Source organism: Thermobia domestica, chromosome 16 (assembly GCF_964235325.1).
Source record: "Thermobia domestica chromosome 16, izTheDome1.hap1.1, whole genome shotgun sequence".
NCBI classification, from domain to species: domain Eukaryota; kingdom Metazoa; phylum Arthropoda; class Insecta; order Zygentoma; family Lepismatidae; genus Thermobia; species Thermobia domestica.
This window is the reverse complement of record NC_137469.1, coordinates 137,267,661-137,290,697: the sequence shown is the minus strand read 5'-3', so window position 1 is coordinate 137,290,697 and position 23,037 is coordinate 137,267,661. Positions and strand designations below refer to the sequence as shown.

General features: G+C 38.1%; 1 protein-coding gene across 1 annotated transcript in view; it reads left to right on the top strand.

The window, feature by feature from the left end:
* The first annotated feature begins 21,400 nt into the window (after nt 1-21,400).
* LOC145673452 (tyrosine-protein kinase receptor torso-like) overlaps nt 21,401-23,037 on the top strand; it is a 292,790-nt gene continuing 291,153 nt past the window's right edge. The window contains exon 1 of the mRNA XM_081743164.1: nt 21,401-21,616. Coding sequence (XP_081599290.1) covers nt 21,521-21,616 — 96 coding nt within the window. The 5' untranslated portion in view covers nt 21,401-21,520. The remainder of the gene's footprint in view (nt 21,617-23,037) is intronic.

Genomic DNA, 23,037 nt, shown 5'->3' with positions numbered 1-23,037 from the left:
CGTGTTTCAACCGCAAAAGTCACGACTCTCTTTGTTGATCTAGTAGGTAGCGAACGTATCTTTCATCTTTGATGCACGAGGTTCTTTGGTTTGATTCCCAATGAGTGAGCATCGAACGCACCACAGTGGCTCAGTTCCAACTTTAAACTCTAGTTCTCGTTCTGTAAAGCATCACATTCGACAAACGACGTAAATATATATCAATCAATCTACCAACCGAAAAGTCTGAGATTCAGAGAGCTTTCCTGTAAAGAGCGCTGAAGATTCCATATTTCTCTTTATTCAAGGTAAAGATACTTGAAGTTTCGGGATTCGGGGAAGTATACTTCCCTAATTGTGGGCCCAGTCGGACATACAGAAGCATATGCGTGGATTACGTTAGAAGCCAATAAGCAGTTGTCTCAGCTCCTTTTTTGCCACTACCGTTGTGACTTGAAAACTTGGCCCCGCTGTTGTATGAACACTGTTTTCAGTATAGTTTCTTTTATTTATTTCTCGTGGGCAACTTCTTTCTCCGCATATCATACTTCAATTTCGTTCTTTAAAATATATATGTCGCCCCCTGGAAATTTGTCATCTTGGGTCCGGACCTCAGACGCCCGTTCGTGAATATGGGCTTGAGTGTATATATCATTTGAAGATGCAGATAGAAAGCACTTAAAACAACTCTGGAGGCCTGTTTCTGTGTGTGTATTTCGTTGTCAGATATCCAGATACTTAAGGGCTCAAGGAATCTTTGCAAGGGGCGGGGGATGCTGGTTCTCTTGACCTACCAGGCCAGTGACCACATCGAGAGTAGGTTTTGCACCTCGTATAGAACTTCGTATAGAGCTTCTGCCACAGTATGTTTTGCACCTCGAGGAACTCTGCGTAGAACTGGTGTTGATGATTTTAATTTTCTTATGACATCATTATGTTTGGGAAGAGGTACCTTATTGCTCACGTTGATGTTTTTTGCGTTATTATTCTCGGTATTAAGAGAGGTATTGAATACAGAGTATCTCACGTTGGAACCAACTAATTTCTTTTCCTTGTTTGCTTCGTTGACATTTACTATTACGTATTGACAGACCTCTTGAATTAACGAAATATTTGTCACATTTGGAACAAAAGGTCACATTATATTTGGTGTTTTTATCGTTTGTGTGTTCGATTCCTCTTGGTTACTTGGAAATACATCTATGGTGTCTGGTTCCGTGATTTCTTAAAGGAGCAGTTCGAGTTAAAAACAAGTTTGGTGCAATGGAAAGAGTAACAAAAAATAAGATACGTATTTTTTTATATATCTTGATAGGCCGTCTCATTCAGCTTCTATAGGCATTTGTTTTTGATGACTCGTAAATGCTGACGTCACGCGTGGGATACGCGAGGAACTCAGTGTGAGACAGCAACCACTCCCTTGTATGCAGCTGATAAACCTTTAATAGTGCAGTGGATTTAATAGATTGTGTTTTAGGTTTGTTAGCAGTCTTGTATTGTGTTGAATTCTTGAGGGACATTTTTGTTAGTTGTTTTTCCTACAGCATTAGTGTAAAAAAGAGTACAGAGAGAGCAGTAAGTACGTAGTGTTGTGCGAAGGAGTGTTTCTTCCAGACATGTTTTTATGGGGGGATTATCTCCCGGAGCTCTGAGAATGCACCCCGGAGGAGACCAGAATAATACGTCTATAATATAATAAAAATAATAGTACTGTGTGAAAATAATGTGCCTCCCGGAATTTTTCTGAAAGAAACACTTGTGTGAAGTAGAAAACACGTGTTAGTATATCGCGTGCTGTGTCTGTGAAGTAGAAATGCGTAACGCCTGCTGTGTTTTCGGATGTAATTCTCGTGCGATTAAAGCTGAGGACATAAAATATTTTTTCCTATTTTTACGTTTCTAAGTCGTAAGAAATCACCAGATCGATATAAATTATGGCTCAAGAAAATCAATAAAAAATATACCAAATAAAACCACTCGTGTTTCAAACATCTTGAAGAGCCTGCCTTCGAGAAGTCAGATTTACTGAAAGAAAAGCTGATGCCAGTGGTCGGAGGGCTAGGCCCCCAATTTTTTGAGTGACGAAATTGATTTAAGCTATTATTTAGATATTTTTGAAAGTTTTTACTAAACATGATATACCTATCTGATCTGGGTTCTGACTTCGCCTCTCCCCAGTTTTTACCGTCTAGATCCACCTCTGGCTAATGCCAGGAGAATTATTTACACGCAAACTGAGAAAGAATGCTGTTCCAAGTATATTATTGAAAGGTTTAGAATCCGAGCCATTGAACAAGCGCCGATCTATGTCCAGTTACCAACGTAAAAATATTGTACAAGCCGCAATTGACGGTTGTAGTCAAGACGAGGCATTAGAGGGTAATAGCGACGATGTCACTCATGATTCTGAAGATACTGCTTTAGAAATAACCTATACAATGTGAATTGCGGAGTGAAATATACCGGCTTGTAGAAGGAATCAGAGACGATGACTGCTTCTCAAGACATTGATTCATCGTTTAATTTTTCTGCATCAAGTACAATGATGCTGAAACGGGTGATGAGAATTGTTCCGCGGAGAGCGATGCGAATAAGAGAAATTTAATCGGTAAAGTGGTTTTCGTAATCTGGCAAACTTTACAGATGTTATTTCATTTTTGCCTCATATGTCGCGCTCCTGTACCTACCTTAAAGCACAAAATTATAGGGTCAGCGTTAAAAATTGCAACAAAACATGAAAATGAACATACTTATGTTTGGAAATCGGAGGAATGACTTAAGAAAAGGTACTTAGGTGTTGTAGCAATCTCGTCCGCCATCTATTTACATGGTATTGGTTTCGAAATTGTAATTCCTTTTTTGAAACATGAACTTATGCTTTGTAGGCTACGTTTTATAATATTATATAAACTTTTGTGCATTCTACCATCAGATAACATTTCTACATGCAGATGATATTTCTAAGTCTTTGCAATCAGTTCTGAAAAAGGAAACCGCACTTAGAACGTGCCTCTCACAAACGAAATGCTTGGCACTGTGTATCGAAGCCTGCTCTCGCTGCTTGACCATGTGTGATGTCATCACAAAATCTTTCTTCCTCTATTACTCGCTAATAGTGCTGTTGAATTTTTGTGACATTTTCGGTTTTCGGTTTTTGAGAAAACCGGTTTTCTGAAAACCGAAACCGCAAATGCGGTTTTCAAAACCGAAACCTCAAAACCGAAACCGCAAAAGCGGTTTTCAAAACCGAAACCGCAAAAGCGGTTTTCAAAACCGAAACCGCAAATGCGGTTTTCAAAACCGAAACCAATGTTTTTAATTACACCTTTTAACAATTGTGAAAGCATCTATCGATCGATACAATTGTATTGATTTATGTCTGTGTTTCAACTTTTTTTTATTTGCTCCCGTTTCCTCCCACTTTCTTACGGTTTAGAACTCCGTAAGTACTGATGTGAACTTGTGTGTTACAAATACTGACCTGGGATCATTTGCACTTTTTTTTAGTTACTTCTTTGATGACACTTCCAAGGTACTTTTCGGTTGCAAGGAAGCAAACTGGACCCCACCTGATTTTTATATATTTTGTAAAGTAGAGCACGAGGAACACGAATCTTAAGGAATTTTGACATTCCGATTTCCCGAACTCGAGATACTAGAACTTATACAGTAGTTTTACATATTATGTATAAAATTAACGAAGAAAGTTCTGTCGCTTTTTGACCTATCACCTTAGAACATCGATATGTCACCTAAGACCAGGTGTGTAGCCAGCAGGTTTCTGTAGAAGGGGCCCGTCGTTTTTGAAGGGGGGCAACTACAATCTTAAAAAAATGTGTTACAGCTAGTGTTTTTGAAGCCTGAAAAAAACTGGAAAATTTTGGTTTCCTTCCGGAAAACTAAAAACACTGTTTTAGCTTATTATTATTATTATTAATAATAATAATAATAATAGTAATAATAGTAATTTCATAAATTATATTACAGATAGTTTGTATTATGTTTAACCAAGAACTACTGCCTCCGACCAAACATTATACCTTTGTGCATAACTATTTCAATACACAGAACCGATCTATATAGGTAAACAAGAAAGTTCTATCGCTTTCTCACTCACCACCTCCGGACATTCATATGTCACCTAACACGTATCTGGAAGATCAAGAATAGATCGACAACCTTCTGCAAACGTTCTGGAGGGCCATTTATTCCATCGCGGCAGAGGTTGGTGTTCCGTGAAGTGAAGAAGTTATCAAGTGCATTTTTCACCTCTACTTGGGAATTGAGCTGGCATCCTTTAAAGTGATTGTCCAAGGAAGGGAACAGATGATAATCGGACGGTGCAATGTCCAGGGAGTATGGCGGATGCAATAGTGTTTCCTATCCAAGGCGTAAAATGGTGTCCCGGGTCATCCTAGCCACGAGGGGCTTAGCGTTGTCCTGTAACATCTCTAGAACACGGCTCAACTGCTGACAGTACACAGTTGGATTGATGCGATGACCAGCTGGTAGCAGTTCCCGATGCACAATGCCACGAGCAGTTCATCAACACACAGGAGGACTTTCTTCTGGTGTAGTACTGGTTTCGGCTGTCTTGGAACCGTTCATGGGATGCTAACCAATTATGACGGCGCCGTGGAACTTCGTACAGGACCCATTTCTCATCACATGACAACACCTTGTCCAGAAATGGCTCCTTCCTCAGACGAGACAGCAAAGAAACACAGGTGTCTGCTTGCGTTGCCTTTTGACCCGGAATCAAGTTATGTGGGACCCATCGACCCAACTTCTAGTGTTTCCTCAGTTGAAGGTGCTGCTGAATGGTTTCGCCACTCACACTGAATTGTCCCCATGCCGTAAGCGTCGGTGGACCACAAATGGGCAATTAGCGACATCACGCCAAACATTGGCGCCAGAGATGCGACAAAACGCCAATGAACCACAAAATTACTCCCCCAAAATGTTAAATCGGCTAAATGTGTGATTTAGTTACATTAAGGTGAGTCTAAAAAACACTTTTAAAAAGTACAAAAAAATTACCCCGAAGGGGACTCAAACCACCAACCTTATGATTACTAGGCAAGTGTTCTTCCTACTTCGCTACGATGGCGATGAAGGAAACGTTGCTTGTAAAGGGATAAAACGTTAAGATCTTTTTAATTTGGTCAATCACAGTGCTCCTTTAACCGTGTATATTCGACGATAACTGTTTGGAGTTAGATAAAATGTGTTCGCCATGTAATTTTGTAACAAATGACGCGTGTCTATTTACTTTATTTCATAGTTCTCGCATACTCACTTTCTAATGATCGACGACAGTTGTCATCTAAATTCATACAATTATCGCACTTATCTCAAGATTTTTCACGTCATGATGTTGAGGCAGAGGTTATTCTTGACCCTCGGAGCTCACTTTAGGAACAATTCGTCAGCAAAAAATAATATATAATAATAACCGCATGCACATGACTGGCGACAGTTCGTGTTGGTCCCTTCACGATTCTCCGCGAAGAATCTGAGAAGTGCGGACCAAGACGAAGTTCTCGCTGGTCGCTGCTACGCGGTGGTACTTCAACACCCCGACGCGAGATATATGTTTCGACTCGACGAAACCCGGCCGCCAGTTAGGGCCAACTATCGCAGACCTACGCAAAAAGCGACAGAACTTTCTTGGTTACTTTTATACATAAGACTGATTTTCTTTGAAATTGAACTTAATTTAAGATTTTCTGAAAAAATGTTTATTTATTATTCGTGACTAAAAAGACATAATTATTTTATTAACAGTTATATCTCACTTCCTGTTTTACACGAAATAGCATTTTAAAAAGCGAATGAAATCCAGACTGAAAAACTGAATAAAAACGTTGCTTTTCACCAAATTTTCCATCTGATAAAAAGTTTTCTTGAAACACTAATTACAGCATATAAATAATATAATGTACTTACGATTTAGTATAGTACCATTGTTTTATGATAGAATTTATAGTTGGGGGCGCGGTGGCTCAGTGGTAGAGCGTTCACCTCCGGTGCTTGGGGTCCCTGGTTCGATCCCAGCTCGCGCCGTGTGGACTTTGTGGTGGACAAACAACCGTGCTCATGGGTTTTCTCGGGGTTCCGTTTCCTCCCACTTTCTTCATTCCACCATTTCATTCATTTCTCATAATCACCGTCTCCTTTGGCCTAACCGGCATAGGCGTGGGACGTTAAACTCAAAGATTTCATTTCATTTCATAGAATTTATAGTACCTTGTCAAAACGTTTGTCTTCAAACTGTCAAATACAAATCGCCGTAAATTGTGTAATCTGCTGTCACAAAAAGTATACCATACTATTTTCGGATTGCTATGAGGAAGAAATACCATACTATTTTGTGATCGGTATGGTAAAATACTATTTTTCCATACTATTTTACCGTAAATTATTAATTATATGTAAACATTGTTATTTTTAAATGACTGAAGCGAAGTAATCTCACGATGATGTTTTAACATCTGGTCATTAGGGGGGCCAGGAAATCATTTGGGGGGCCTGGCCCCGTGGCTACACCCCTGCCTAAGACGTACCTGGAAGATCAAAAATAGTACCCATCAGTATCAACGGACCTTCTGAAAACGTTCGGGATGGGCATGGATTCCTTCGCGGTAGAACTTGGTTTGCCGTGAAGGAAAGAAGGTATCAAGTGCATTTTGCACCTTTACTACGGAGTTGGACTTTAGTTCTCTAATGTGAGTGTCCAAGAAATGGTTCAGGGATAATTGGACGGTGCATTGTCCAGGGAGTATGGCGGTTGCAATAGTGTTTCCCATTTAAGGCGTAGGATGGTGTCCCGGGTCACTCTAATCATGTGGGGCTTAGCGTTGTCCCGTAACGGTAGAACCCCTTAGCGATTGAGAAGTGCTGGCTCCAGGGTTTTGAGTTTTTCTTGAACACGGCTCAACTGCTGACAGTAGACAGTTGCATTAATGTTCTGCTCTGACCAGCCGGTAGCAATTCCCGATTTTTCTCCAATCCCAAAAAGCGGGTGGTTTTTCGTGATTAAGATAGCGAGGGACGAATATAGAACCTGACAATCGGGTGGTACCTGCAAAAATCGGGTAATATGACAACACTAAGCTAAATAGAAAATAAGGTATATCCCTATTTAAGATCACTACACCTGCAACCCATGAAATCCAATTTGAAATCTCATCCACTTAGACTGAGATCTTTTATATTATCATTACTCTTTCACTTTGTTTCTACTCATTACTCTTTCTTAAAAAAAAAGAAAAGAAAAAAATTAGATCGCAATACACAATTTTATTGTTGATTTGTTGCCACTCCGATAAATGTGAATGTTGTGGTTTTGCATGTGTTGACTGGTTTCTTATCGCAAGTCCCAGACACCTGCAATAGTTCATACGTGAAGGGAGCACCGATCATATTTTATTCTATATCTTTTTACTTCCCAATAACGATAGCCGTGCCTCTTTGTGAGAAACTGCAACTTATTTTTTTTATTCTGCCAATTGTAAAAGAATACTAAACAAGAATTTCCCTACACGTTAAGACATTTTAAGAAAAATATCTTCTTTCACCTCTGCAAATTTTGAGCATTTTTCCCCTACGTCGGGGGAAATTTCCCTCCATCTGGCAACTGTGAGCCGAAGATGGGAAAGATTCTTTGCTGTTTCCTCGTCGTTACTTGATAATAGTGCTCTCGAATTTTTGTGACTTCTGCAGTTTTCGGTTTTTGAGAAAATCGGTTTTCAAAACCGAAACCGCAGATGCGGTTTTCAAAACCGAAACCGCAAAAGCGGTTTTCAAAACCGAAACCGCAAATGCGGTTTTCAAAACCGAAACCGCAAATGCGGTTTTCAAAACCGAAACCGCAAATGCGGTTTTCAAAACCGAAACCGCAAAACCGGTTTTCAAAACCGAAACTGCAAATGCGGTTTTCGAAACCGAAACCGCAAAAGCGGTTTTCAAAACCGAAACCGCAAAAGCGGTTTTCAAAACCGAAACCGCAAATGCGGTTTTCAAAACCGACATTTCGGTTTTATGAAATTTCACTTTTTTCAAAAACCGGTTTTCGGTTTTTTCAAAAACCGATTTCGACAGCACTACTCGCTAACGACTAAACGTATCGCGATCAAACAAACACCATTCCTTTTAGAATTTTCAACTGTATAAATGGAAATAATTTGTAAAAAAATGCATTTCTAAGTTGAACTGCTCCTTTAATTAGTAACATGTAATTAGTTAACTGGGATGAAAGAATTTATATCATTTTCTGTTTCACCCTTTGTTGATATTAATATAAATTGTATGTTATTGTTAGAGAAATCTAAAATTTAACGAATTTTAGCTGAAAAGAGTCAAACAAGTATCACAAACCAGAAAGGACACTACATCAAACCGCTACCGAGAGGCGTTGCTGCAACGTTCCAAAGGCTAATCGGCACCTCCGCACTCAAGGCACTGAAGTTCGAGGCCAAGCCACGGCTCCCTCTCCCTATCAAGAACAGAACTTCCATCAAAACAGAATGTCAAGTAAACGAAATGTGAGTCAACTCCGTACAAAAAAAATCACGAATAGTGGGATAGCTAAACCTCCGAAGTCAGGAAAATATTTCACTTCCGGATACCAGTCTGTCCTTTTCAGCGCAGTAAGTATAGGTCATAAGAAATCGAAAAAGACCGGGACACAGGTTTTCCCTGGTCTAGGGTGGTCGTGGCTGCCATTTTCCAAAATGGCCGCCCTGTACCACAAAGTGTAGGTATAAGTCAGGTGCAAGTATCTCAAATGAGCAATATTGGTGTCTATTTATTGGTTTTTGATGACGCTGAGTCGATTGGAATAGTTTCATAACATGTAAAATACATAATGAATGACAAAGCCGCCATTTTTAAAGATGGCGGACCTATAATGCTATTTATGGAAGTAAATCAGGTAGTAAAAGTCCTACAAGTGTAAATTTGGTGTCCATTTATAGGTTTTCGAGGTCACTGAGTTGATTGGGACAGTTTTTGGAATGGTCAGATAAATTCCTTACAATCTGACATTTATCAATATAGTCTCATTAGTAAAATTGCTTCACATCTATTTTTGGTAGTAAAATGTCAAGGAAATCAATATGGTGTGGCATGACCGTATTTCCCTGGCGTATCTTTATTATTTATCAGGGTTTTTCAAGAAAATTTTTATAACTGCACATTGCTCCCTCCCAAATATATACAATGACAATGACATTTCTCAGTGTTAAAATTTCTGGAATGTAGTCATGTAGCTGGAAAGTTTGCTTCTATGCTTCATTTTTTGCATCCAAACATCTAATTACCACATGTTATTTTAGACAGTAGGATTTATATGCCCATGGGCATGGACATTTGCCCTGGATGCTGTTCATTATTCTCGGTGGTTGCCTGTATTTGTTCGCACTCTGAAGGAGTTGCCAACCTGACATTCAGAGATTTACGCGGAGTTCTGCAACGGCCATTTTACTAGTTCTAGAACTGGAGCATTGTTTTCATCTATCCCCGATGACCAATACCACAAACAAAAGAATAAGCTTGTGAAAGGAAATGGAGGTGCCATAGAAATTCTGGATAACAAAGACGCTTTATTGAAGTGGATGTTGGCAGGTCCTACACTTTTTGCAGTGTTATCCAATTCCGAGGAGAGTATATTTTTCCAAGCGCAATCAACATCATCGCGACCACTGGATCATCACGAAGATACTAATGTTCATAATGAAAGATTTCGGAAACACGTGAAAAATTTTATTGCTCCTATAAATGAACATGGAAATCCATTAGAAGGCAATGTGTTGGTATCAATTGACATTCGGCAGATAATGCCAAAAGATGAAATGAGACAGAAAATTAAAGAATTGCATGAGAAGGTACTTCAGCAGTATGAGGAATACGTAACAAATCGTCTCGATTATATTAAAATCTCGATACACGATGTCATTCCGAAAAACAATATTTCAATATTCAACACACCCGTGAAGAAGAAATGTGCCACAAACGAGAAGACAGTGAATTTGCGAAGAGATTCAAATCTCTTTTTGTAAATTGTTCATCGCATTGCAATCACGTGAAAGTGATATTTATCAGTACTTTGCTCACGAGAACCAACCATGTCCCCCCTCTCTCTCTCTCTGACAACGGAAGACTACGTCAATCTTCTAACAAACAATACGTACTGGAGTGTATTAACATCGAAGAGAAGGAGAGATTTGACGCACCTGACTTCAGTGCTACTGTTCTAGATGGTGCGGCTATAGTGCACATTCTTAAGGTCGGTAAATCTAAGACGTTTCAAGACTACTTCCACCAAGTTTTTAAACCATATATAAATTATGTGTTGAAGACCGTAACTCGAGTAGATGTCGTCTTTGATACGTACAAGTCCACTTCTCTTAAGAGCGATACCAGGCAGAGAAGAAAATGCAATAGAGGCGTTTACGTACGTGTTCGGCCATCTACTAAAGTTTCTAGAAATTTTAGTGACTTTCTGAAAGAAGGCAGTAACAAAGAACAGTTATTTACGCTTCTAACGGAGCTGCTCATCCAAGAAATATATGATGGTAAAGAAGTTGTGTGTACTGTTGGCGAGAATGTTGTGACTTGATCCTTAGTGCTAGATGTGAGTGGTATTTCACCATCATGACATAAGGAAGCAGATGGACGACTTATGTTACACGTCAAACATGCAGCTGAGCATGGTCACAGAAAAGTATGTATTCGAACTGTAGACACAGATGTTGTAATAATTGCGATCGGTGTGTTTAGCAAGATACAGCACCTTGATGAACTATGGATTGATTATGGATGTGGAAAGTTCAGGCACTATATCGCAGTTCATGATATCTGTTCCCGCCTATGTCCCCAGATCCAGAAAAATCTACCTGCATTTCATGCTTTTAGTGGGTGTGACACTGTGTCAGCATTCTGTGGAATAGGCAAACGAACGGCGTGGAAAGCATGGATGCAGTACAGAGAAATGGATTCAGCATTTCAACATATGTACGAAATGGGTTTTGAGGTAGAGGAAGAGATGCTTGCTGTTATTGAGCGGTATGTCGTTCTCTTATATGATAGAACGTCTCGCTTGAATGATGTGAACGAGTGTAGACGGATACTGTACGCGAAGAAAAATCGCGCAATAGAAAACATACCACCTACGAAGAATGCACTTATTCAGCATATAAAACGTGCTGCTTTCCAAGCAAAACCATGGCACAATTGTACAAATCATGAATATATGGCACCAGATCCAGACAGCTATGGATGGAAACGAAGTGGAGATCAGTATACCATACTCCCAACTGTGCACATGCGAAGGACACTGCTCTACAGCTGATTTTTCGTAAAATTAAGTTCAAATTGTTCACAACTTTTTCCTTTATTAACTATTGTAAATGCACTTAATAAATGTAAATGTATTTGTTTCAGTATTAAACAACTTAAAAATATTCTAATAAACTGTCACCTCTTAAACCTATAAATGGACATGAATTTTACACATGTAACGCTTTTCCTTCCTGATTTATGCTCAACTTGAGCCTTATACGTCGGCCATTTTTGAAAAATTGCTGCTTCCGGCAATCAAGCATATGTCTCGCCATTCCAAAAACTGTTCCAATCAACTCAGTGACCTCGAAAACCTATAAATGGACACCAAATTTACACTTGTAGGACTTTTACTCCCTGATTTACTTCCATAAATAGCATTATAGGTCCGCCATCTTTTAAAATGGCGGCTTTGTCATTCATTATGTATTTTACATGTTATGAAACTATTCCAATCGACTCAGCGTCATCAAAAACCAATAAATAGACACCGATGTTGCTCATTTGAGATACTTGCACCTGACTTACACCTACACTTTGTGGTACAGGGCGGCCATTTTGGAAAATGGCAGCCACGGCCACCCTAGACCAGGGAAAACCTGTGTCCCGGTCTTTTTCGATTTCTTATGACCTATACTTACTGCGCTGAAAAGGACAGACTGGTATCCGGAAGTGAAATAATTTTTCGCTAAGCTATCCCACTAGAAGTGTCACATTTCACAAACATCACCATCAGCAATAAATCCCTAAACACATAAAATTAACTAGATTTTGCGGAGTAATTCAAAAACACGTCCACAATGCTCAACAATAAAATTGTGATAAATACAAGCAAACAAATATATATAATTATGTAAGAACGGTACAAAGAACTCTGTATTAAGCATTTTACTTACTATGTTTAATAACAGAAGACAGGACTCTTAGAAATTAGGCTTGTGTTAGGTTCTTAGTACTTTTATAATATTTTATCCTGTTATAACACTTCATACATGAATTTCTTTCATAAATAATTATATTTATTTTCTTCACAATTGATCAAATTCCCTCTAAACATAGTATTAAATAATATTGCAAAAAATTACAAATTATAGAATATATAACACGTATATCAAGTAATATTCCAAATAGGTGTAACATTACATGTCTATAGCCACATATACATAATAAGAATATGGCACATCCCGATATTATTAATATATCCATTTCAGGGTATCTTGTTTGGAAAGCTAGTTGCATTAATGTAATACCTCAGATTGCATCCTCCAAATTACCGTCGTGTCATGCAGAATAACTTACTCTGGTCCTCTGGTCTCACACATTTTGCATCATACATGCAGTACATAGTTAGTATCTGTACACACACACACAATTAACAAAAATATAATTATCAAATAATATACATTACTGTGATAAGCTTAGCAACAGCACTTTCAAACTTTGGCCGAGATGATTACAGAAAAAAGATCTCCTCCAGTTCCTTACCGGTTCTAAACCTGATGCAATGTTCCCTCTTTGTACTGCCATACTGATGCGTTGCAGTAGAAAAGAGGTTGCTCTAACGTCTCCTGACGATAAATAAATGCGGTGATCGACTTCTTTTATGAAGTGAAAGCCTTCGGGACCCCATGAACCAATAGCTATAGCGACAAAATTTTATTTGTCGAGTAAATTGCTGTACTTCTTACGTTTTTCTGTTTCACGGCGAGCAGCCACATTGCCAGCTCGTGCTGAGGAAGAATGTAGATTTGAAGGGGTGAAGGTATCGGAACAAGTAAAATCCCATAGAAGCTCTTTTCCTTTCGTCCACGGTATTAGGGTCATACCATCTGGCCTCTTACTGTCTGCACGACTGCATTCCAACGGTTCGCGTATAGAAGGAACGCATACTGAAATTAGTGCCCTCGTGATAATGTCATTGACGCTGGAGTGGCGTGAATGTTTGCCCGCACTATTGGCACAGGAGAGTCCATGAAGGCCCTTCTTGTTTACGACACTTCTACAGGCAGGAGATTGTGTTGCTCGCTGCTCCCAAACGCAGTGCACTGGCAATTCGAAAACTGTCATTGGGAAGATGTAATCCTAAAGAAGGTGACGGGATAGCATGTAGCCAAGCTCCTGCTTCTGGAAATGATGTAGCTAGGAGTCTGGCCTTATCTTCTTGGTTATCGGATGACTGAAGTAGAGCTGAAAAGTGATGATTTATAAGAAGATCGTCCCAAGAGGATTGTAGTCCTCTCTTATCAAGATCAGGGGGATCTGATCCCACTATAGATGACCACTTAGCAATGCTATCGTTGACATCCGAATCCGATACTAGGCTAAGATCTTGTTGGAGAATGGTCTCGATCAATGGTTTAGCGTCATATAATTTCAATACGTTTACTTGCTTGTGGTAGTTCTCTCTTAACCTTTTCCGGACAGCATTCATTTAGATATGTAGCCAAGGTACGCATAAAAGCTCAGAATTGTGGAAGTTCAGGAATTTCCTAGGCTTTGCCCTGGGCTCGTAACGCACATCTTTGAAAATTATAGGTAGAATTGTCTTCTGAGTCTTTTGTAAGAATATTTTTGTAACAAGTGTCTTTATCCTCAAAGATATGTCGAACTTTGTTAACACTAAGCGTGGAGACAAACTGTTTGAATATAAAGATTATTTATACCGGATTAACAGGCGTAATTGTGAGAAGACTTACATGAAATATACTGTACACTCGAATGCAAAGCCACTGTTGTTCTTCTTGGAGATAAACCCATAAATCGTCAGGTATACATTCGCACGGACCGCAAAGAAGATCAATTGAAGCCAGACGTTTTGCGGATAAAATGACGAACAGTGTAATCGAGGATCCAATTCAACCACTTCCAAAGATTTACAGGAACGTTCATTTCTTTGTTGTAAGGCACAACACAGTGGCATTTAGTTTTTTTTTTTTTCGGGGTGTTATTGCTATCGTAGTGCAAACCATAGGCTTTCGTAACCATAAGCACAGAGTTGATTTGTCATATTTCACCAATGAACAGTGGAATAGCCAAGTGGAAGAGTGAAGAAAATTTCAGTCACCCAACTCACCCATTTCTTTTTATTGTATTGTATGAAATATTATTAGCAAATGTGATCAAGGGCAAGAACGACTAACAGTGTAAAGGGATGGCATTGAAAACTGAATAAAAATTGTCTAATGATCATCCCAATATATTTATATTGTTGGAGTTATTGAAGCAAAGACAACAGGAGAATGAAAGTAAAATATTGTTGTTGGAGGTAGGGAACCGGCAAAAACTGCAGAAATTGAAGTACAAATGCTTACATCAACGAATTAATACTTTGAAAGAGAGATTAAAATCTAGAGCTATAGGTTTAATGGATTACGTTAATACTGTATCCTTTTGCATACATTTGAAAAACTGAGTATGAATGTACGACAGAAAAAAGTATAAATTATTGAACATGTACGATAACATAGCTCTTCTCTATTTTTCATTTCTTTTAATCTTATCGCTTAGTTTTACACAGGTTGTTCAGTCTACATTTGGCCAATTTCGACTTACCTAAAAATTTAAAAGAATCCATGGCGCCAGGTCCGTAAGTGCTCGATGTGTTTCCCTTGGTTCCTAACAATAGCCCGACAGCGTAATTTCCACTGTAATAGGCTTCTCTGAAGAACTGGGAGGGGAATCTTGTCCCATTCCCTTTGCACAGCTTTCCAAAGTCCTTCCACAGTTGTCACACGCCGTTTTCCCAAAGCCTGCTTGAGCAATCCAAATTAACAATAGTCCATAGGACTTGCATCTGCAGATTTAACAGGTACCTCATTGAAAGGTATCACCTCCTCCATCTCCCTGTAGAATGCAAGGGACGATCGTGAGATATGTGATGAGGCCTTGTCCATATGAATGCACACCAGATTGGCGTCATTTCCGTACATTATTGGAATCTCATGCTCGTAGATCGGCTGTATGATCTGCTTCTGAAAGTGCTGCGAATTTATTTTGCAGTTCTTCGCCACCCTACGAATCTTCAGTTTACCTCGGTAACAGTAACCAGTAACGATTATGAACCCTTTTGGGAAGGATTCTTTACAGACACAGACCCACCTTCTGAAGTTCTTGGCGCTTTTCTCTCGGTACATGATGGCTCCCGGTTTGCCGCAGTCGGAAAAGTAAATCCATGCTTCATCGAGCGTTACGACGTATATCCACCTTTGTTTTGCCAGATGCCATTCGTACAGCTTCCGGGCGTTACACTTTCGTACCTTTCGATGGGCATCCGTGAGATGGCCGCGAGCTTTCATGACTTTTTCCAACTTGAGTTGATGGTGTAACGTCCGGCTCACAGTACCCAAAGACACGTCAAGACGATAAGCCATACACCTTTGTGTTGGCGGATTTTCTTGCATTGCCATTTTGCGAAGTTTCCTCTGCATGGTGGAGGTGGCCTTGGTGCATTCCCGCTTCCTAGGCAACTTTGTTGATGATCCAAATGGTGGAGCTTCGTTGCCCTTATACTTTTTAATAACATTTTTTATTCCACTTAAACTGATGTTGCAACCATTCTTCTTGCACTATTTTCTAATGACAGAAACACTAAAGTGGGCATCATAAAGAGCCGCAACGTAGCCCTCTAAAAACCGGCTTAGTTTGGGAGGCATTTTGGTCACAGAGCGGAAACCCACACACTTGGAAACAAATTTAACACTCACAACAATGATCCTGTTTCGTGCGTTATTGTCGTCCGCACGGAAAAACAATTCCGTTCCCAGAAAGCCACTGCACAACACTGCAGGACGCCATGAGCCAAGTCGGGTGAGTCCATTCTGCCCGGGAGGGGGAAGGAACGAAATCGGCCAAACGTAGGCTCAACAACCTCTGTATTTCATGCTAAAACGTTTTTACTTCCTTTTGGTGACTTACATTAGATCAATATCCTGGATAAAGCTAAAATTCCCAAGAAAAATCCCCAGCTCAAAAATTTCCCTTTGTCTTAACAGTAGGCGACACAGGAATAGGAAAAACAGGAATTCCTGTTTCGCTTACAATTTTGATAACGTTGAAATATTGATAAATATTGCTGGGAGGCTAGTAGGCGAAACAGGAAGGAATCTTTGGGCCATCCTGGATTTTGTTTTATACGTTGCTATGGTGATGTTAGCCATGGTCAAGGAAATGTTTATGGAATACAATTGTGTGAGTCGCCATGATAGTTGGATGTATAATTTTGAATTGTGATGTAAAACAAGTTATTCTCATCAAATATAGTGTTTTGAGAATTTGAGACTAGTGTATGTTTCTTGAAGTTATCGCTAATATGCGTAATAGCTAAAACACAAGTATGAACCAGCGCCGTAACTTGGATTTTTTTCGGGGGGGAAGCATTAATACGCTTATTTGGGTCCCCTAGAAAAGTTTTTTTTTCTAATTCTTGAGACCCCTCTTTCCATTTTCTCTTACTCTTCATGGGCCACAGGAGCCTGTGGGCCGTCCTGCACGGCAAGGTCTACGGGGCCGTTAGTTCCGTCCCTGGGCCCGTTCCATACATAACAAATTAATTAAGGGGACAATATTGATAAATCTCAAAGCCATACGAATAAATATTATTTCTAAAACCCCTAATGGTAAACTTTTTTTTTTTTTTTTACTTACTGAAATGGGCTCAGTAGTCATTTTTGTTCTATTGACTTTGGTGTGCTGTTTTGTTGATGTAATGTAGTGAACCTGTTTGATGCTTCATTTATAATTTCACATTCGTATCGTATATGGAGTAAGAAAATTTTGTCTTAAAATGGGTCCCCCTCGAATAGGGGTGAGCTTCCCTGAAGGGACAGTTGCCCCCCTGCCCCCACAAGTTACGGCCCTAGTATGAACTGAGGTGTTATATGTTAGATAACATTTGGTTTCCACTCCAGGAATTGGTGTAATCTGAAGAATAGTAAGATTATCCAAAGTAGTTTTCATGTTATTACATAATCAGCGATTGATTAATACCAATCAGAGAATGGAAAACAGAATGGGAGATATTGGAAGAAATGCACCGATTTCAGAATTGCCAAATTCTGAATTTCAGCTTTTTATGCAACAAATGAAAGAACTAATTGAAAGCAAATTGGAATCTCAGAATGGTCAATTATCAAGTCAAATCAAGCGATTAGAACAATCATATGGTGCAGTTAGAATAAATCACAAGTAAATTGGAATCTCATAATAGTAAATTTGATCAAATAGCAAGTAAATTGGAACAATTAGAACAAAATCACAGTGCTAGATTTGAATGATTAGAACAAAATCACAATGCCAAATTTGAACAACTATCGCAACATCTAACAAACAAGTTTAACGAAATAGAAGAGCGGGTTGATAATAACTCTGCTCAAATTCTTGAATTGCAACGAGAGTTCTTCGATTTCAAGAATAGTCACCAGAATGATAAGGAATCCAACCGGAATCTTCACACTAGAGAAGCCTAATATTACAGTAATAGGTTTGGTAATAATCGAAGTGGGATGAATGGCGGAAATTTTCATATTGGAAGTCAAGCAAATAATGAATCATATTCTACACGCAATATTGCACAAGATTGTGCGGTGCATGTGAACAAATTGACACAACGTACAGGACTACTTTAGCCTACCGCCTCTTGGCGTTAAACAGATTGAAGATCATGTCACCAACTAAAGCTCAATGTTATAAATTGATATATGTATCAACTAGTGACAATGTTTTAAACTCTTAAAATATATACTTTGTGTCGTACTGAAGAAAAGACTGAAAATAACGTTTCATTTTTCTGATCGATTCGTCTTAATAAAATAATCCTATTTTATATATAACTTTAAGGTAATACCAATTAGTGTTTGTTTCTTTTTCTTTAATTATCGTTATGTTTTATTGTAATTTTTGTTTTATTCCTTGACATATCAATTATACTTTCTGCTTTTATAATAACTGCGCCCGAACGGAAGAACAACATTAAACTTTATTCTATTGCCTGGAATATGAATTATACAGGGTGATTTTTTTAAAAACTCGCGGATTTTATTTGGAAACTGAAGTCCGATTTTCATGTAATTTGTGGCAAATGATCAAGGAAGGATGGGAGATTTATGGGACTATCTTTACTGGTAAAAATTCACCTGGAGTAATATCGACCACACCTCAAGAGAAACAACAAATATTCGCCAGTGTACCTTACAATTGGAATGAAGTTTTGGATTTTTGAAGCGAAATTGCAGAATACAAATTGTGTTAGTGGAAATATAAGTTAAGTGTTAGTGGTAACACCCATAAATCACATGCTGAATAGCTATAACTGTTTTTTTTTTTTTTTTTTTTTTTTTTTTTGCGACAAACAACGGAGAGATTTCTTAGGTGAACTAAGAAGTCGATAACTCACATCTTCCACACCACCTCCCTGCGGGGTCTGATGCTTCCCTGTCTCACTCAAAAGCGATCCTATTTCTTCCAATATATTCACTAGCGATCATATTATGTTCTTGTCTGAGCAGAACGTGATTCAAATTAGTTTCTAAATGTCTTTTGCATAGCAACAGCAGATTCTCTTCTCCAAAAACTTTTAACAATAAATTAATGCTGCTCCAAAGAGCACACTACTCTCACTGTGCCCTGTTCAAACTCACACATTAGCACAGACCTGTACAGCACAATTCCCAATACAATGGCTCAGTTTCCTGTTCCTTATTGACCTTGGTGAGGTTGCCATCTAACGAAGAAAACTCAAATCTTCACACTGCACCGCACCTCATTCCAATTGTAAGGTACACTGGCGAATATTTGCTGTTTTTCTTGAGGCGTGACCTATATTACCCCGGATGAATTTAAACAAGTAAACATAGTTCCATAAATCTCCCATCCTTCCTTGATCATTTGCCACAAGCCACATGAAAATCGGACTCCAGTGAGAAATTCTACACCCAAATGAAATCCGTGAGTTTTAAAAAATCACCCTGTACTTTCTAATTTTATAACAAGTGCGCCCGAACAAAAAGAATATAGTTACATCATATTGTGACTTTTAATGGCTCAAATGTTAATACCAATTATAATACCTAAGAAAATAATTCTATTATGGACCTAGGATAAAGAACTGAAATTTCAAATTTTGAATATGTCCTATTTCTTAGTTACTTAAGTAAAATATAATTAATTATTATGAAAAAGAATATAAGAAAGTGAGATATTTAAAAAATGTAAAGCAATTAATGAATTTGTAATTTTATTATGTAAGGGTAGTTCAAAAAGTAATAGGACTATAAGGTATAGATGTCATGTAAACTAATGTACGGTCCAGGATTCTTTCTTAAATTAAGAACAATTTAAGAATTCCCTTTGGTTCAGGAGCCATATACAACGATAACGTTGTATGTAGTATATTTCGTTAGTTATCAGTTCAGCAGTGCTCAAGCACTTGTCATCTCTGTCATCAGAGAAAATAACTTGGAACACAAAATTGTTGGTTTTTGTGGCGAAGATTGCGATACGAACTTTGGGGAAGTGAAGAGAGGAGGAAGAAATAACGTATTCACTCTTATCAAGAACAAGCTCGGTAGATCTATTAATGATATTGGTGTGGTGCTCACATTGTACATAATTCTTGTAAACAACAGTTGATGTCCTTCCTATTAAATTGGAAGCATTAGTAGTTAAAATTTATAAATACTTTCGCATCTATGCTGTACGTGTAACAGCTGAAGAATTCTGTGAATATGCTGAAATAGAATATCGTAAGGTTTTGCAGCATGGAAATAAAAGATTTCTTTCACTGATGCCAGCAATTGAGAGAATTTTGCAAATTTCTGAAGGCCTGGAAGACTTTTAACTCCTGAATAAACGAAAATATTATCTTTTCGGATAATATAGAAAAAAAAGTGCAGAAAGATAAACGAACATGTTGGTAAAGCTATGATAAATATAGATTAGCTTTTTGACGAAGTTGTCGTTACTAAAAAAAAAAAAAAAAAAAAAAAAAAAAAAAAAAAAAAATGGACTTCTAAAGTAGGAATCTGGGAAAGAGAAGGGAAAAAAACGACAAAAATCTATCTAGTGAAGAAAAATGGATGCAACTCTTCAGCCATACTAAGCAAAATGATATCCCAATATGCAATCTTCAGCTGATAGTTGGGTACATCTTTTGCTTTCCCGGAACGTCAGTTCCAGTAGAGAAAGTTTTCTCGTAGATAAATAACGCTTGGGCAAATGACAGAGGTTTGATGCATGAGTCAACAATACGTGCATTGATGCTGTGTAAAGTAAATTTTGGACTGACTGACAGTAAATTTTATAACAAAATAAACGCAAAAAGGATATATTGAGAAAGGTATAGTCAAGTAAAATGTGAATGGTTTTAAAAAGACTGTTTAATAGCACTGCTCTATTGCATGTCTGTAGCCGACAGATGGCTGGCAAGCCCTTTGGAATTAGCTTTAATTGGAGATCCCAATACTGTATAGACGTACCCGATACTGCAATAGAAAAAGTAGCAATGCAATAATCATTGTGGTGCATTTTAATCCTCCCTTTTAGTGTCCCGGTTAGTCAACAAAAAAACATGGCAAGCCTATTCTTATGCAACCAATTATCAAACACAATAACTTACACAATGAAATTGAATATTTTAACTGTAATTAAAGATATGAGATTTATTCCAAAAACAGAATAAGTCACATACATAGGTAAAGCTGTAACTTTCCACTGACAATCATTGGCAGTTGTGGATCAAGTTTACTAGTTAAAATTATCAACTGCAATTTAAAATGTTCATTAGTTACCTTTGATCTGTAAATATTTTTGTATACCTGTATTTCATTTTTGAGAATGTTTCTTTCACACAAGAGAATGCTTTATTATTTTTTTTTTTTTTTAATTGTAGAATCCACTACGGAAAAACAAAGATGGTACTTGAAGAAGCAAATCATCTTAAAGAAAGAGAAAATTTCCGTTTTCCTTAAAACTTCCTTTTTATGGGAAGAAGCCTTTCATCTCCCCTCTTCTCCCCCCCCCAAAAAAAAATAGTCGCCTTTTTTGCATCTGTATTTTGGCTTATGACTTTTATACTGATTTAATTGATTTTCCTCTGTTCTTGAATGTTTCAGAACCAGTGTCGCAGAGTAAACAGAGAGGCCATGTGAACAAACCAGAATTGATATGTAGAGATATCTGGAAAGAAGGCAATGCAACGTTGATTATGCAGTGGACGGAGCCAACTAATAAATCAACAGTGGTTTACGTAGTGCAGCTTCAGAGTGAAAACTCGTCACATGGCTGGCTGACTAGGGGAGAGGTAAGAACAAGAAGTTTACATAAATTTTAATCGTCAATATTCTAGTATATGCTTACGTATGTTCTTTACTTCAATCCATAAACAATGTGACGTATAAATATTGTATAGATTGAAATCGTATCAGACTGGAGGTCAACAAACTTTTGACTTCTAGAACTGAAAGATAAATAACGTAGAAGTTTCTTATTTAAGAGAGCACTTTGATAACAGTATAACAAATAGCCTTTTTATTTTATCAATTCGTGTCTTTGTATCTCATAAATTTTCCCGTGGGTGTCTTAAAATAGAAGAGAAATTAGTGGCAGGTTACATTGTAAGAGTTTTCTTCTTCCGGGTTCCGATCTTTCTTTTATAATCATAAAATATCGATAGCAACTTCCCTTTGAAAGACTGGTGTTACTAACGCTAACTAATGAGAGATCCCTCGTAACGTACACGTCTTCCGCGCGGGAGACATGGATTCGATTTCCGGGAGGAACTAATATGCTTTGAATCACACATTCAGCTGTAGGTTCATGTCTCAAATACGTGCTTTACTACAAGGGACGCTAAACTCAAATATAATCCAACCCAAAGTAACTAATGAAGTCATATTAATGTAGTAACGCGTTTTTATTGGGAGTTAAAACGTCTTGTAAATTCACAAACAATTGCAGTTTTGCTTTTATTAGTTCACAATAGCTTCTGTTTCTGACATCAGTATATTCTGGTTTTATTGGTTCACAATAGCTTCTGTTTCTGACATCAGTATATTCTGGTTTTATTAGTTCATAGTAGCTTTTGTTCCTGACATATTCTGCTTTTTTTTTTTTTTTTTTTTTTAGTTCACAGTAACTTGTGTTCCTGACATCAATATATGAACTGTTTGTAAGCCAAGTGGCCTACATTTAAAATTGAAACTTTTGAGAAGAAAAAATTCAACTTCAGTGCCAGTTGAAGTTAGGGGGGGGGGCGATCCAACAATATTATAGTTCATCACCTTATTATAGTTCATTTGCAAGCCTACCGTGAAAAGTTTAGAGGGGGCAAGCAAAAATTTAGGGGGGTGCCCCCCCCTACACCCTTCCTGGATACGGGCCTGGTTAGCAACCAAAACCAAAGCTTTACAAAATCATCTCAAAGAAGTGAGCATATAAAGAAGTGAGTGATGGCGTTAGTCCTCTGGATCAAAAGATCCAATGTATTTCAGTCAAAAATGTTCTTGTACGCCTTATATCTGGAGAACTACATATAGTGTAGCCGAACCCAAACTATCACGTGTTTATTCCGTAGAAAATCCGAAAACTCGATTCAGGGACCGTGCAAAAATTTTGAGGCTCCTGATCTAAAAACTAATTATTGGCCAAGATCACAGTTTGATACATTTGTTTTTATCATTCCTAAAATTCTTTTTTTTTTTTTTTTTCATTCTTTGGATAGGG